The following is a 17,360-nucleotide window of genomic DNA, read 5'->3' as shown; positions in this document are numbered from 1 at the left end:
CCAACACTCCTGTCTCAGTATCTCCTATAATGCAAAACACATCTCCTTGCGGATATTTCTAATGTTATGCATTAAGGTGTGTAGTATATGGCCTCTCTCAATGAGTCTCTGATGCCCTGGAGGTCTCTCTTAATAATAATAATCAAATTTGAGATGCATACCCTGAGGAGAAAATACAGGATATTATATATACTGCATGAAAAAGTTACATCATCACTAACTTCTGATTAACAATTTTCCTCCAAATTAATCTGCTAAGGTTCCAACATTATCAAAAAAAAAAAAAAAAATCTGAACCAACATTATCAGATCTAATAATCGTCTTCTAAGGCATTTTGTATCAATCCACCTACATCTTGGTCTTCCTCTGTATCTTTTTTCTGCCAACCTGACAAAGAGCACTTGTTTTGCTAACCTTTCCTCTCCCGTTCTGTTTAAATGACCATACCATACCATACAATCGAGAGATTAGTTCTGCTAATACATTCCTGAATGCTGACAATGACAAGTTCTTTCTTAATATCCTCATATTTTATATGATACTGCCATTGATGCCATCTATTTACTCCACTAATCTTTCTCAGAACTCTCATTTCTGTGGTCTCCAGTCTTCAAGTGTTTTTATTTCTAACCCAGCTCTGATTCATGAGTTAAAATTGGTTTTGAACACGGATTTATATACAGCTAGTTTAGTATTTTGACTAATTTCTCACTTATTCCATATAATTTTATTCACTTGACTTCCTACCAAACCAGCTTTACTAATTCTGTTGTCTATTCCCAATATTTAATTTGTCATCTTCATCTCATTTTCATTAAAAACTGTGTCTAAATAGCTGAAATGTTTTACTTTTTCTGTAAGTTCACCATTCAGGAAACCGTTGACGTTTTCAATGTTTCAGCCTATTTTTATTGTCTTTTATAAGTATTATCTTTACAGCTGATTTTCCTACCAATTTATTACAACAGTTATTCAGTTTAATCAGGAAATCTTGCAGACTTGTACTGGATTCATTCAGAAGGATAACATCTGCATAAAGAGCTAAGATTAACATTGTCAATTTTGATATAAGATTTAATACCACTATCTTTCATAATGTGATCCATATAGACAATAAATAACAATGTAGATAATATGCACCCTTGTCACACACCTGATTTAACATCAAACTATCTTCCTGTACTACCTCCTTCAATTCTAACTGCTGACTTATAACTCAAATGGTCCATTTACACCATATAACTATAGCATTTTGAAGAGCTTTCCTCTTGGCACCTCATCATATGCCTTTTCCAGATCTACACAACTTAAATACAAATCCTTGTTATAATCCCAAGATTTCTCAACAATTTGTCTTAAAGTAGAAATCTTACCCTGACAACCACCATTTGGCCTGAATCCTGCTTGTTCATTTCCAAGCTTCCCTCCATAATTTTTTTTAGCCATGGCTCAAATATACTGTCAAAATTCGAATCCAACAGATCTTGGGTTCGAATCCTGCCATGGTTTGTAGTGATTGTCTTTATATCGGAAATGACCTTTATCTCTGGTGCGAGACCAGACGATAAAAAGTTTTACAAGTGACTTTAGGCCTCCACTTAGTGGAGGCCTAAAGTCACTTGTAAAAGGTCCATGATTGGTCACTAGAACAGGATTTCCAGACTATGCAAAAATAAATAAAAATTTCAAAAAATACATAAAATTGATAAAAATGAGAAAAAAAAAAATCCTTAGCCCACCAATGTTGCAAATGCACCATGGATGGTGCTAAAGACATTTAAGGACTAACTGCACATAAAAAAAAAAAAAAACTTTCATGATGACAGCAACATTCAGATCTGCCCATGTCCATATTGTTTGTCTATCAAACAAGATAGGAATTCTGATTAACCTTGATCTAAAAGGCTATCATAGTGGACAGCCATATTCAATCTGTTTCTATCTGCATCTACCACAAAATATGAAGGTATTAAATATTTCATACAAAAATGGGCTGGGTCAAAGGTTAGATAGCTCAAAAGGCCACAACCTTCATTATAGAATAGTGAAATAACTACTTTTTCTTTTAAAGAAATTACAAAATTGACTAACATTAATGACATATTATATAACTCTATCACATTATTATGTTATATATTATATAATATATATTAACAATTGTAGATGTTTGGGTAGTTTCTTTAGGGCAGAAGCAGATTCAAGAAATAGTCTTTTGTATTTATATTTGCTGCAGTGGAATAGAGTAACCTTCTTCCAAATATCCTGTGGTAATTGTCCAAAGCATGGTGGTCAGCAAGTCCTGATTGGCTGTAGTAGTAGAAACCAATATAGTCTATCTTCTGCAATTCTAATGTTGGCTGTCCTGCCTGTTTAGCCATACTACAATAGTTTACAACTGCAAGAAACCTGGTAAACACTTGGTTGGTTTAGGGACAGTGGCTATCTTTAATGGAGCAGACAGATACCAATTTTTAATATGTTTTAGGAGTAGTTGTAGGTTTTTTTTTTTTTTTTTTTAGGATCTTAGTTTTTCAGATGTGCCTTGAATGTACAGAATGGTGATACTTTGGTGGTGTAGTCTTTGTTCTGGAGCAGGTGGGATGGTTTTGATGGTAGTATAGTCTCAGTGTAGTGTCTGTATGTCCATATCATATAGTATTATGTTCTCTGATGATGGCAATTTGACTCTGCTGAAATATGATAATATGGTTTGGCAACTTGAGAACCCATGACTTTTTTTTTTTTTTTTTTTTTTCAAGCTATGTCAGGTCTTTCATAAGAAGGATGGTCTCACACCAGATAATCACCTATCTCCTAAATATAGCACATATTTCTCTTTGAGAGGGAAAATTAACACTTAACCACACTACCAGCCAAGACGTCTATAGACGTCAAGGTTATCATGGATGCGAAGTTCATATTAAAATTGTAATACCATTGATATTACATTGAAATATATGATGAATACGAAGTGTAAGAGGATGTGTATTTTATCCATAATGGCTGGTTAGGTGGTTAAAGAAGTTGTACTTTGGTTTCCTGGTGGGTTTTAAAAGTTCTCCAATATATTATTAAATCCTAAATAGTAAGCTGGTACTCAGTATATTAATGGAAAACACTTGTAAAAATTACTATTTAAAAGATTTATATTATAACATTTATTTAATATTCTCCATTTATTCATTTAGCTTTAAGTGCATGTTTACAAACCCTAAGCTGTTAATTTTTAATTAATATTCCCCATATAAATTTGCTGTTTTGTTTGCATTATGCTGGATGGTCAGTATATTGTTTCTATTTTCAGAATATACATTTTCTAACTTTCAAATGTGCTAATGAATACTAATATGGCATATGATCTGATAAAAACAAAGCTGACAGTAATCTCTGATAAATTTGATATCAACATGTCATAGGCATCTTCAGTACAATATCATAGACAAACAATAACAGACAATTCTAAAAAGCACCACCTTATTAGCGAAGGTAAGAAAAATGAAAACCATCAATAATTTCCTAACTTTAAAAAATTAAATAAAATAAAAAAAAAAAAAAAAAATATATATATATGAGGGTTGTTTGAAAAGTTTGGTAAATTTCCAATAGATGGCAACACAATTCGTTCATTCATACCAGTGTCAGCATGTATCATCTTTTTCATGACCCCTGGCAAATTTTAGCCATATGTGATGCATAGTTCTCATTTGGCAAATATTTAAAATGACTGTGCTTGCATTGTTCATAAAAATTGGGAAAAATTTTTTTTTTGCCGTGATAAACACTTTTATTTGAAGAAGTACACGGCCGCGCAGATCAAAGTCGAGTTAGATCAGTTCATGAAGACTCTGCACCAGCAGTAAAGATTATTTATTTTTGGATAAATGAGTTTAAACGTGATCGTAAGTCCATTGAAGATAAAGAGTGTGCTCTGGATGCCCAACTGAGGTCACTATGAAGGAAATGATTGACAAAATCCATGGTATTGTTATGGAAGACCGCCAAGTGAAAGTGCGCGAGATTGCTGAGATTGTAGGTATCTCAACTGAACAGGTGTATAATATCCTACATGAAAAAGCTGTGCATGATGGGTGCCATGATTGTTGACTGTTGATCAAAAACACATGTGAAAAAACATTTCAATGCAGTGTTTGGCGATGTTTATTAGCAATTTGCAGGATTTTTTGAGTCGATTCATGACTGTAGATGAAACTTGGATCCACCATCACTACACACCGAGTCCAAGCAGCAGTCAAAACAGTGGACAATGCCCAGTGAAAGAGCACCAAGAGTGAAGACCGTTTTGTCATCTGGGAAGGTGATGGCACTGTGCTTTGGGATTCCAAAGGAATTATCATGATAGATTATTTGAAAAAGGGTAAGACAATAACAGGAGTCTCATTGTTGGACTGTTTAGAAGAACTGAAGAAAAAATGGCCAAGATTGGCACACAAAAAAAGTGCTCTTTCATCAAGACAACGCACCATCCAGCACATTGGCCATCACAAGTAAAACTGCACGAATTGGTTCTACATCCACCGTATTCTCTGGACTTGGCCCCGTGTGACTTTTTGTGTTCCAAACTTAAAAATTTGGCTTTGTGGGAAAAAATTTTCTTTGAACAAGGATGTCATCAAGACTGTCAATGACTATTTTGCACAATTTGAAAAATCCCACTTTTTAGATGAGATGAAAAAATTGGAAACTCGCCGGACCAAATCTGTAGATCTCAATGGAGACTATATTAAGAAATAAAGGTGATTTTTTCCAAAAAAATGTGTTTAACTTATTTTTTACCAAACTTTTCAAACAACCCTCTTCCATAAATAAAATTAGGAAGATTAACAGATTTAAAAAGTACTGTCTTCCACAAAGGGGATAGATGTAGACCCTCGGATCTGTTTAAGTTAGGACAATGAAGTAAAGCTTCATATGTTTCTGTATACAGACATTCTAATGAGGAAATGGCTTTTATGAAGGACTTGTCTTGTTACGATAAACCCAATGTTTAGTACAGAAAGCATATTCAGCAAGTCCAAACTGTTCAGGCTCTTGATATTTAATACAAGACTTGTGCTCTTCTAGACAGATAAAAACAGATCTTCTGATTTGTCCAAAATAAGATAATCTGCAAGAGCAAGGAATCTGGTAGGCATCTGGAAAACCTAGAGATGGAAGCTTGTCCTTAGAAGAAGCAAGAAAGGTGGAGATTTTACTGATGGGGAACAAAAGGCAACAAAAATGTCCACCTTTCTTGCTTCTTCTAAGGACAAGCTTCCATCTCTAGGTTTTCCAGATGTCTACCAGATTCCTTGCTCTTGCAGATTATCTTCTTTTGGGCAAACCAGAAGGTCAATTTTTATTTTATTTTTTTGATGAAAGAATTCTTAAAATCATTGGAGAAAAAGGTGGATTTATGATGCCGAATGCCCTGTCTTAATAGTTCCAACCTTTTGACTAGGATGATGGTTAGATTCAGCATTGATATAATGGCTTATATGAATCTTCTTCCAAAAAAACTGAAAATTGTAAGCTTCCATCTAGTTGATGAAGAATTAGATCTAAAAAGGCTATTCGGTTATTTACTACTACTTCTAAGGTGAAGAAGCAGTAAATCCTTGGATACTAGGATGAAGTGCATATAATTTGAAAAGAAACTACTGCAACTCATAGGAAGAGCCATTCCAAATTGCAAAAATATCTTCTACATATCTGTGTAAATGTGTAGGTATAGGTGAAATGTTATGAAAGATACATTGTTAAAGTGTTTCATGAAGAAGTTGGCAATAGCAGGAGAAATAGAATTGTCTATATCCGTTCCTTCGACTTGTTGATATAATTTGTTTTTAAACGAGAAATAAACAATGTGTAACAAAATCAAATAGTTTAACAACATTTGAAGCAAATCATTCTTGAAGTAATTAATTCAGTGATGTCCAACAAAGATACAATATCTACACTGATCATAATATCGAAAGCATCCAGATGAAGATCAGAAATTTCATTTTTAAAATTCACAGTGCTTTTTTTATATAAGCATAAGTTTTTGTAGTTGAAGTAGCAAGTAAACTGGATAAGTATTTAGAACTAGACAAGAGTCCTTCATAAAAGTTGCTTCTTCATAGAACATCTTTATGAAGGACCATATGAAACTTTACTTCATTGTCCTAACTTAAACAGATCCGATGGTCTAAGTTTATCCCCTTTGTGGGAGATAGGAAAGATTGGCAGATTTAAAAAGTACTAACTTCATTTACGTGTATATATCTTTAACCTTTAATTAATCACACATTTCTTTTGTTACATAATTAGTTGTATGGGGCCTATTTGATCCCAAAATTGAAGCTATGATATTTCTTTAATTTCTCAACATTTCTCATGAAATGTTTTTATTTATTATAAGGTTGATTATGGTGAGTAAAATAAAATAAATCATAAATATTGCTTTATTTTTATATTAATTATTAACATTCTTATTCAGTCTTAATTTTCCATACAATTATTGCATCTTACTGAAGAATACTTATCGCAACAAAAGCTCAGACAATTTTTACACTCTGACCTTATTTTATGATACTTTGATCTTGGACATATTACATAGTGAATCCAGAAGTGCTTGGTTCTGGATGTGAAGCTTTTGGAATAACTAAGTTTTCTTGTAGCTTTTTCTGGATGCACCTTGGTACTTGTGGAATATTTAAACACTTGTTTTGAAATGGCCCAGTAAATACCACAGATAATTTCTTTAGAAAGTCTTGTCTGCTCGTGTTAGAACTCTTAGGGAGTCTAAAATTATACAGAACATATGCATTTACTGCAGAAACATTCAAGAAATACTGTCTGAGGTAGTTGTCCCTCAAGAACTCATTTACCCGACTTCTGTTGCTATCTTGCCATAATTAAAATCACCAGTAATTTTCACCATTTTTTTTTTATTTGCTTATACATTTCCTGGTCACTACCTTCCACATTACCAGGTCTATAGCAACATCCAACAAAGTGTTTCATTCTATTCAGCTCTATCTCACACCATGCTGTCTCGAAACAATTACCACTATTTCCTCCTTCCATCTATACCTTATATGGATATAACTATCATCTTCACCTTCCCTTTTATCCTTTATGTTCATGACATGGATCATACCTTTCCATCTCTACTCCAGTCAGGATGTCATCGTCATCCACCCATGTCTCAACTTATTCCAATAATTTGGGTGAATCAAATAATGATCAGATATGAAAATGATAGGCAATTGTAAATTACAATATACTAAACTCCACAAGAAATTATATTTTCAATGCATGGGTAAATAAAGATAATATATATACATATTATCTTATATTTTAGTTTGTTTTAGGTTTCTTTGCAAACAAAATATGACTTATGACATTCAAGTTAGCCCATAGCATTTTCAAGGATCTAGTTAATCTACTGACTGAGACCTTGATAAAGGAAATTTTTGCACGCTGCTGCTCTCAGTATGCAAAAGAAAAAAAAGTTGCAAATTACTTCAAACACACACAAAATGTTATCTAAAATAATAAAAGGGTGTTGTTAATTAGTGACAAATTATTATTCTTGTGTTCATGTATATTTTATCCTAGCATAATTTAAAGATATAAATGAAAACAACAATATAATTTCTTATTAAATATAATACTAAGTCCCCAGCCTGATTGGTCAAGTGGTTAGTATATCCACTCGTCAGTCATAAAGCTGCAAGTTCGAATCCTACCTTTGGGCATGGACGTTTGTGATGTCCTTCTTTCATTCATACATACAATATATGATCTCACCCAAGACAGACTGGGTAACCATAGGAGAAGACCCAACCCTCTATCCTATCAATATAGGCCTTCCTCAGTAATGAGTGAAATTGTAAGCAACTCATAACTCAGTCCAGTGGGGACAAACATCACAAATGACAATTATATAAAAATCAAACAAACAATCTCGAATTTTCAGAGTGTAGAAACCAACAAATCTGCCCTGTCTAGTCAAAAATTCAAACACATATTAAATTACAACAGAAAATTATTCTTTAGTATACAACATTCACTCTGATATTCAAACATTTCACATTAGCTGCATTTGTTCATGCACTTCATACTAGCTAGATGTACATCATCTAATGTTATTTCAGCAACTAAGTCTGCCAAAACTAGAATTCTGTGTATATGTTTTTAGAATGAGAAGTGCACATAAGCGTGTGTGTGCGCGCGTGAATGCTTGTGAGTGAATGCACGCAGCCACTGGCAGTTCTGAATTACATATCATCCAACAGTAATCTTATTGTCCCTTAACAGCAATTTTCACTACTTAGAGAACCAGAGTATATAATCCATTTAGAGATTATCTGCTGCTTTTTTTCCTTCTTTCTTTTAATTTTTAGTATATGCTTTGTATAAAGTTAAACATATGCCAATATGTGAATATATCCTTTTCACACACATTCATGCAACCAAAATAACAACTGATTTCTAAAGATTTCATAATCCATTGAAAATTTTTAGTGACATAAGTGTAGTGTTTCAGTAGTTAGACTATTATATTAAAAAAGCAAAATTTTATATATCATATATATTAATCACTTACAGTTCAAAAGTTGCAATTAAATTAATCTTGCACCTATACTTACGTGAACTATGGCTGTTTCGAGATCCTCGCCTTGCAGTTTCTTGATAGTGTTCTTCATAAATAATAGGCAATGTGTTGTGATCTCCATCCACATCTGCACATTCAACTTCTAATGGAGGTAACATCGTAAGATACTGTGATCGTCTTAGTGCTTCTGTCACATCCTGATACATTTCTGTGCTGTAATAGAATGAAATAATTTTATCACCAATAATTAGAAGAAAAATCTCGTACTAAAATTTTTAAAATTTAGTGTGCATAGTGTAGATGTTATGTACAATTAAAAATAGAATTTGTCAGTCTGTAGCACAGTCAGAACAATGCCAGTGTATTTTGATTAAAAAGGATCGAATCACATCTATGATGCAAGAAACATTTAGCAGGGCTTGTTGGTCTCATATAGGGGTTGCACAGTTTCATATATGAGACCAACAAGCCCTGCTAAATGTTTCTTGCATCATAGATGTGATTCGATCCTTTTTAATCAAAATACACTGGCATTGTTCTGATATAATATGGCATAATTTTGTATAATGGAAATAGGTAAAATAATTCATCAACATCATCAATAGTTTGAAACTGAATCAAAACATTCAACTCAAAATATCATACTTGAATACTCAGGTTACTTAATGCTATGTGATCCCCACACCTATATATATATATATATATATATATATATATATGTATATATATATATATATGTATGTTAAATCTGGTTTTGCTCCATATCTCAAGTAAGCAAATAGACAAACAAGTCAAGTTTGTGCCTGCAAGTGTTGCAAGTCTAGCTGACCCTGCACGTAGTGCAAGACCAGGGCAACTCATGGTAAAAGTAGAATAAGCTCTGATCACTAATCTTAATATTTACCCTTAATGCAAAGCACATCTCCTGGAGGAGATGTATGATGCTTTGTATTAAAGGCAAAGGGCCACTACCCAGACCGGTTTCAACCTTTATTTAGGTCTCATCAGTGGGAGCCAGGTTAGAAATACCAAGATTTTAGTAATACAGAGCTTATAAGTATTTTACCAGAACAAGTTACCATAAGGTGTTTTAACCTTATTAAATAAAAATCTCAGGAGGAGATATAAATGTAGAAAGTATTTTACCTTGGATATAATAAATGTATTTATTATACCCAAGGTAAAATACTTTCTACACATATATATATATATATATATATATATTTTTTTTTTTTTTTTCTGGTAGAAACATGCATTTTTCAAACTGGATAAACATCAATTAGATATGTTTTGACCTTCTTTTATCCATGCATCATTCCCTACAAACAGAGTAACTCTGCTTTAGCTGAATACATGTTAACAAAATTCAAATAATTGGGAGCTTTATTAAAATTTTGGCTTAAACTGGATCATTTTATTGGCATTAAAGTTATTCTAATTTAAAAATTATTACTTTGTATCAAAAAAGTAAGAACTGTACTATAAAGAGAACTTAATGAAATAGCATTTAAACACCACTACTGAAATCATGTCATCTCAATTTTGATTTAAATTAGACCATTTTCAGTGGCAAAATAACTGAAACAGATACAAAAATATTTTATAAATTACAACAAAGAGCCATGTACAACACATACCCTAAAATGGGCATTTTAGACAAAGCATCTCCAATGGATGCTACCAGTCTAATGAGACTGTCCATTGTTCAACAATGTTTTCAGAAGCCAAACTGTGTCTAAAAAGATTAATTTCTACCCATAAAATATAAGAGTTAACCATTTTTTCCACGAGTTCTCACAGTTGCTGAGAGCAACTGGATGACAATTTGTCAGAAGTGTTGGATCCTTTCCTGGCTCAGGAAATATGATAATTGCCCTTCACCAAGAATCCAGAAGAATATTTGTGTCCACAAAAGATTCTGTTAAAATATTCAGCTGATCCATGGAAGATGGTGAATGATGTTTAACCAGGTTGTAAAGTTCCAGGGTTTGCTTTTTAGACCTGAAGAGGTGGGGAGAAGATACTGTTCTTCAGTTATTTGGCAAAACTCTCACCAAGAGTATCTGTGATTGTAACTCCCCTTTGCTACATGACTGCAAGCAGTGGGTGGTATATCTGCCTCTCATTTCCTGTATTATCCCAGACCTCTTTAGTGTTTATTGACCTGGTTATTGAAGATATGCAGAACCAGGAGATATTTTGGCTCTAACGATGGATATATTAAACTAGCACACCTGAAAGCAATCAAAATTTGCCACTGTGGTATATCCGCAGAAGATATTTATTTGTTTTCAGCTTTCTTGGCTGCTGTGCATTCAGCATTCCATTACAGTTCAGAGAAAGCTGGAACCTTACCAATGTTTTAGGTACTACAGTTTGTCAGCTTTTCTCATACACACAGCAACATGATTCACTGCATCACTGATAAGCAATAACCTGATGCTGCAGTATCAAATGCTGCTAATGAGGACCAGGCAAGCCAGTGAGTGTCCTCCATTTTCAACTGGGATATCCTGGATGAAGTGCAGTGTTGCCTATGTAAAAGAGTAGATATCACAGGAAAATAATCATTAATGTAAGTTATCAGTTTCCCAAATGAAGAGAAGTGAGAAGGTTGACAGATTCTTAAGTCAATGGTAGTGAATATTCAGTCAGGCTTATGGATAAAGGTATTGATACCTGTGTTTCACAGGGATAGCAACTGTGATACGAGGTTATCAGGATCAAAGTGGGATACATCTACAGCAGGTTAAGTATATGCAGCATACAGTGACAAGAGAGCCTATTGAAAGGCAGATAGCAACTGTCTTTATGTTAGTACTGAGAGGAACTTGTTGGAATGGGACATGCCCCCCCCCTTTCTTAGAAGCAGCAGCAGCAGCTCTCAAAAACCAACCAAATCTCAATAAATAGGGTTGCATTAAGCTTCCGAAGATTTGGGAAACACTCATCACCAGAGTTCCCACCTTACATTCCAGGCCACCTACTACTGCCCTTAGAGGGCGCTCTACCTAGATAGGACTTTAGTGTCACCCACGTGGTTAGGCTTAGTATTGTTTGTTATTTGTGCATATGTTACATTAATTTTTTTGTAATCCCCGTAGATGTCCTAGTGACTAGGACGAAATATAGGAAGTATTAAAGTCTATTTTAATTCTTTTTGAGTGTTGTAAAAAATCCATTAAGCCTCCAACATGATGTCCTCACAGCACTTAAGCCTCTACACACGTAGACTGCTCTTTCCTGAACAGCATCAACCATTTTTAGAGAAGTTTCAGGTACACCACCTCAAACAAGAGCAGTATTCCAATGTTGGTTGGATTTAGGATTTATACAGAGTAATTGTTCAGCAGAGAAGTACTGTCTTGAGTGGAAAAGGATACAAAGTTTTTTGGAAGCTGATGATGTGATATGATTGTGCAAGAAAGGTTTGGAGTAAGTCACTCTGAGAAGAGAGAGAGAGATTTGGTCACAACTGCTGAACTTATCATTATCAAAGATAAGTGGAGAACATCTGAGGCCTTTTTTTAGGAGAAAACAAGCAAAACTGCATTTTGGAAGTATTAAAGTTGATTAGGTTGCTTTTGCCACAATCAAGGATACTGTGAATATTGGTGTTCAGGGCACTTATTACAGATGATATTGAAGCTTGAGGTGTTTGAGCACTATAAGACTTGTCAAATGAGTAGGACAAGTGAAGTGTGCTATCATCAGCAAAACTATGAATAAGGTTTGCAGTCAATGAGAACAGGTCACTTATATAAATCAAGAAGAGAGTGGGTGAAATGACAGTATTGAGGGATACAGCATTGACAGGAAAGATCATCATCCACCATTACATGCAAGGAGATCGATCTGAAAGAAAACTAACAATCCATTTACTCGAGGATGATAGCAGTCCAAATGATGGTAACTTGTTCAGAAACCCTTGATGCCAGACCATATCAAATACCTTGGAGATGCCAAGAACAATGGCACAGGCTTCTCCAAACCTTTCCATGGACTGGGTCTAAACGTGCATGATGTAGGCCAGGAGATCTCCTATATGGAAAAATCCTAATTAGACGGCAGTTCTCAAGGTGCTGAAGTTGACTGTCGATAACCTTCAACACTACTTTAGACAAAAATTGATGTGAGAGCAACAGGTCAATAGCTCCAATGCAAACATTTATCTCCTTTTTTTGAGAAATGGTTGTACATGAGCTTTCCTCCATAGGGTAGATGCCAGCTGAGTACAGTTCAGTGAACAGATTACAGAGAACATGTTGGTTCTGGAGCACATCTCAAGCACAATGGGTGGGATTTCATCAGGAGCAGCTGCCTTTGTGGTATCCCAAGTTATTCAAGATTCTTCTCATTCTTTCTGGCAGAAGGTCACAGGAGGCATAAGATACAATGTTGTAAGTAAAGAAACAAGTAATTTGTCATGGTCATCTATGTAGGAGTTGGAAGAGAATGAAGTCAAGACATCAGCCTTGACTTTGGGTGATGTTACAATGTTACTGTTAGAGTGAGATAAGAGGGGGAGATATGCTGTTAGTAGTGCCTTAAATGAATGAAATATTAGACTTGACAGTATTGGAAATATGACAAATAACAGATTTAATATAGAAGAAAATTGTCTGTAGAAAGCTAGCAACAACTATTAGTAATAATTATTAATAATTCTATGCACTACCTTGAGGATCATCATCATCATCAAATTCCTGCCATGTACTCTCAAGGAGTGAACAGGATATGATAGTACTCATGAAAAATTTACATAATTACTAACTTCCTATCTATGATTTTCCTCCAAATCAGTCTGTTACCTGTCAATACTCCAACATTATCAGATCTTATATTTCTATCTTCTAAGGCACTTTTTACTGTATCAATCCACCAATATCTTCATCTTCCTTTGGTCTTTTTCTTGTCAACCTGGCAGAGAACACTTGTTTTGCTAATCTTTCCTCACTCATTCTGTTTAAGTGACCATACCACCTGAGATTAGCTCTGCTAACATATTCCTAGATGCTGACAATGTCAAGTTCTTTCCTAATATCCTCGTTTTTAATATATTGCCATTGATACCATCTATTCATGCCCCTAATCTTTCTTAGGATTCATATCTGCAATCTCTAGTCTTGGTCAAATGTTCTGCTTCTGACCCAGTGGTGTAGCTAGAGTTTTTGCTGCCTACGGCAGTCCCCGAGTTTGCTGCCCCTCTCAATATACACACCAAAAATACTACAAAAAGTCAAAACAACGTATGGAGAAATAAATTAAAACACTATGTTTATTTTTGAAGTACAACTTTAATTCCAACGTTCTAAAATGTTATTTTTCTTGCTTTTCCGTTAGCAAAATCGATGACATTGTCGAAGTCTATTTCATCACTCAGTTGCTGTTCTATAGACAGTGTGGCAAGATTTCTTAAACGCAAAGTGCCACCCAGGGCAGACCGCCCCCTCCTAGCTACACCACTGTTCTGACCCAGCTCTTAGATTCATAAGTTAAAACTGGTTTGAACACTGTCTTGTATATAGCTCATTTAGTGTTCTAAATTTAATTTACCATCTTCACTAAAAAAAACCTAAGAAGCTGAAATGTTTTTCTTGTTCTATAGGTTCTCCATTCACAATGCAATTGATATTTTCAATGTTTCTTTCTATTTTCATTATCTTTTTAATGCTGACCTTCATACAAAGTCCATTACAACAGTTATTCACTTTAGTCAGGGAATCTTGCAGACTTGTAGCAGTTTTATTTAGAAGTATAACATCATCTGCATAAAGCAAAGAGCTGAGATTAACATTTCCAATTTTGATATCAGGTTTAATACCACTTTTCTTCATAATGTGATCCTTATAGATGATGAATAACAGTGGTGATAATGTACAACCTTGTCTCCTACCTGATTTAACATCAAACCATCTTTCAATTCTAACCTGCTGACTTACAACTCAAATATAGACTAAGTATTGCTTGATATAAGATCCCATATAACTGTAGTGTTTGGGATAATTTTTTTCTTTGCACCTTTCTCTATGCCTTTTCCAGATTTACAAAACTTAAATACAGATCCTTGTTATATTCCCATGATTTCTCAGCTATTTGTCTTAAAATGAAATAATCCTGACAAACCTCTATTTGTCTTGAATCCACTGTTCTTCTCCAAGCTTCTCTTCCACAATCCTTCACAACAGTTTCTCAAGAATACTTGCATATATCTATTACCAGGAACACTCAGTAGAGAAATACCTCTGTAATTCTCAAACAAAAAAAAGTTTGAGAATTACTCTGTAATTCTCAAACTTTTTGGGTAATACGAGAGCTCTACTCCAATCATATGGAATTCATCCCTCTGTCCAGGCCTTCTGAACTATGCAGTGCAGCCGCTGTAAGACTTTTATACTTCCATACTTGAACATTTCTGGTTAAATATCATCTATCTACTCCAGCTGCCTTTCCACATTTCAGGCTTCTGATGGCTTTTTCTACTTCAAGTATCGATATGCATGCCTCATCAGTGTTTTTATCACTGTGCTGTCATCACTGCTTGTTTCATTTAGCAATTTTTCAAACTAATTACTCCATATTTCAAGTATATCTTTTTCTCCTGTTTTCATTTCACCTTTATCATCTCTAATTCCTTTTACAACACTCTTTTCTCCATTTCTGAGCTTCTTCAACAACGTCCAGAATATCTTACCACCTTCTTGATATTTATTTTCTATGTTCTTACCAAAGTCTTCCCATGACTTTTGTTTAGCTAGTTTTACACACTGTTTAGCTTTCTTACATTTGTCTCTGTTTTATCTAAGAGCACAAGCTGACTTATTCGCCAGGAATTTTTGATATGCTTTCTTCTTTTCCTTCATACCTCTTTAACTTCCTTTGTCCACCATGGAGTTCTGATTTTTCTATCCTTGAAGACAACCTCACCACATGCCTCTCTGGCTGAATCAATCAGTGTTTTCTTCCGGGCTTGCCACTGAATCACCAAGGTTTGGTTTCTGTTCTCGAATTCTTTCATTTTTTCTTGAATAATGTTTGTGTATTTTAGTCTACAGTTCATGCCTACAGTTAAAATCAAAAGTTCTGATTTTAAAGCAAATAAAAGTTGAGAGCTGCTCAACTTTTATTCGCTTTAAAACTTTCTTACATATTCTGCTTTTCAATATGAGATTCAATTTTATCCTGCTCAAGACTAAACAGTGATCACTTCCAATTTCAAATCCTCTGTACACTCTAGTGTCCTGCACTAGGAAGAATGCATCACTATCAACAACAACATAGTCAATGAGACTTTTCTTATTCCTTGCCTCTTCTCTCCATGTGAATTTGTGCACATTTTTATGTTGGAACATTATGTTAGTAATAACCCATCCTGAGCAAAAATCAAACAGGTATTTGCTATTTATTTATTTATGCTTATGGCTACATGAAACTGGCAGATGAAAAGTACAATCACAATTTCCAGAAACAAATGATGAAAATCTTAACATATAAAAGTTCATTATATAAAAGGCACAACCTGTTTTCTAAGTCTTTCTTTTTTGATTAAAATAAAGCAAAAGCAACTTGTCATAATCAAGCCAGGGGAAATTATCGTCCTGCTGCACCAAGTATGACAAGGCTGCATGTTCTCACAACACTTCACAACATAAATGTAGCTGTATCCGAAGTTTAATTAGAGAGCAGCTGTGTCTTATGCGAGAACTTGATCCATTAGAGGCCCATTTCACATTGCATTATCATCTTCTAACATGAGGAGGAGTTCTGCTGATACTATGACGAGGGCTATGAGAGTGACTACGAGAATAAAGTCTTCGCTGTGAGACGGGACCGTGATCTTCTGTTTCCTCCATAACCAGTGCCACGACTATACCAACTACAGGTCAAGGTCCAGTCTGAAAAGCCAATCCAAGGCCTCATCCGTCACCTTGTGGATGCCCTGTAGGCCACCACCGTGAAATTGGAGCCTTGGACAGTCATACACAATATGAGTAATCATCTGAGCCACGGGCGAACAATCACAACAAAGGTGATGTAACACCCCCCATTTATGTAGAAGGTAGCCACATCGACCCTGATTAGTTCTCTTGTTTATTGATGACCAAATCTTTCTAGGAAGAGCAAAACCAGGCTGCGGAGCACAGGGATCGTTTACCAGGAAGCCGTTTGTTGGGAGATTGTTAGACCAGTGTTAGATATGTCAAATACTGATTGCAGCGCAGCTGAAGAGAGTTTGTCCATGGACCAGAGAGGCTTTCTAGATTTGAGGTGAAGACTAGGTGGATTTATGAGAGTCTGGTGCAAGGGCAGGAGTGGATTGCTCATTGCTTTATTAAATTCCTCAATCAAGGCTTGTCTTCTCCGTATGTTTGGTGGAGCAATGTTAGATAGTACAGGCAGCCAGGACAGAGGGTGCTTCTCACTGTCCCACTAATTGTGTGCATGATACGAGTTTAGCTGGTATTCAAAGTTGAGTATTCAAAGTTGATTCTAGGTTGGCAAAGGAGATGGATTGATGTAAAGATCGATCGGTCATCGGCATATATATACTTGCTTGATCTGGTATGAGGCAGATCATACACATAGATGTTAAAAAGTAAAGGGGATAACACAGAGCCCTGAGGAAGACAGTTGTGAAGGAATCTGGGCCTGCTCTTTTTTCCGCAATATGGATTCGGATCTTTCTGTTGGAGAGAATAGATTTAAAAAGTTGTAAAGTTTTTTTGCACTTTACAATATTCCCTAGTTTTTGGAGGA

At 34.9% G+C, this 17,360-nt stretch overlaps 1 protein-coding gene across 1 annotated transcript in view; it reads right to left on the bottom strand.

Annotated features, from left to right (window-relative positions):
• Window positions 1–17,360, bottom strand: part of LOC150095249 (protein FAM135A) — a 455,287-nt gene that overhangs the window by 187,557 nt on the left and 250,370 nt on the right. Inside the window, exon 12 of the mRNA XM_090409881.1 lies at window positions 8,638–8,816. Coding sequence (XP_090266007.1) covers window positions 8,638–8,816 — 179 coding nt within the window. The remainder of the gene's footprint in view (window positions 1–8,637; window positions 8,817–17,360) is intronic.

Source organism: Typopeltis vanoorti, chromosome 20, assembly GCF_054136105.1.
Source record: "Typopeltis vanoorti isolate ZY-2024b chromosome 20, IOZ_Tvanoo_1.0, whole genome shotgun sequence".
Classification (NCBI taxonomy): Eukaryota; Metazoa; Arthropoda; class Arachnida; order Uropygi; family Thelyphonidae; genus Typopeltis; species Typopeltis vanoorti.
Note: the sequence above shows the minus strand (reverse complement) of the source record. Positions and strands in the feature narration are given on the sequence as shown.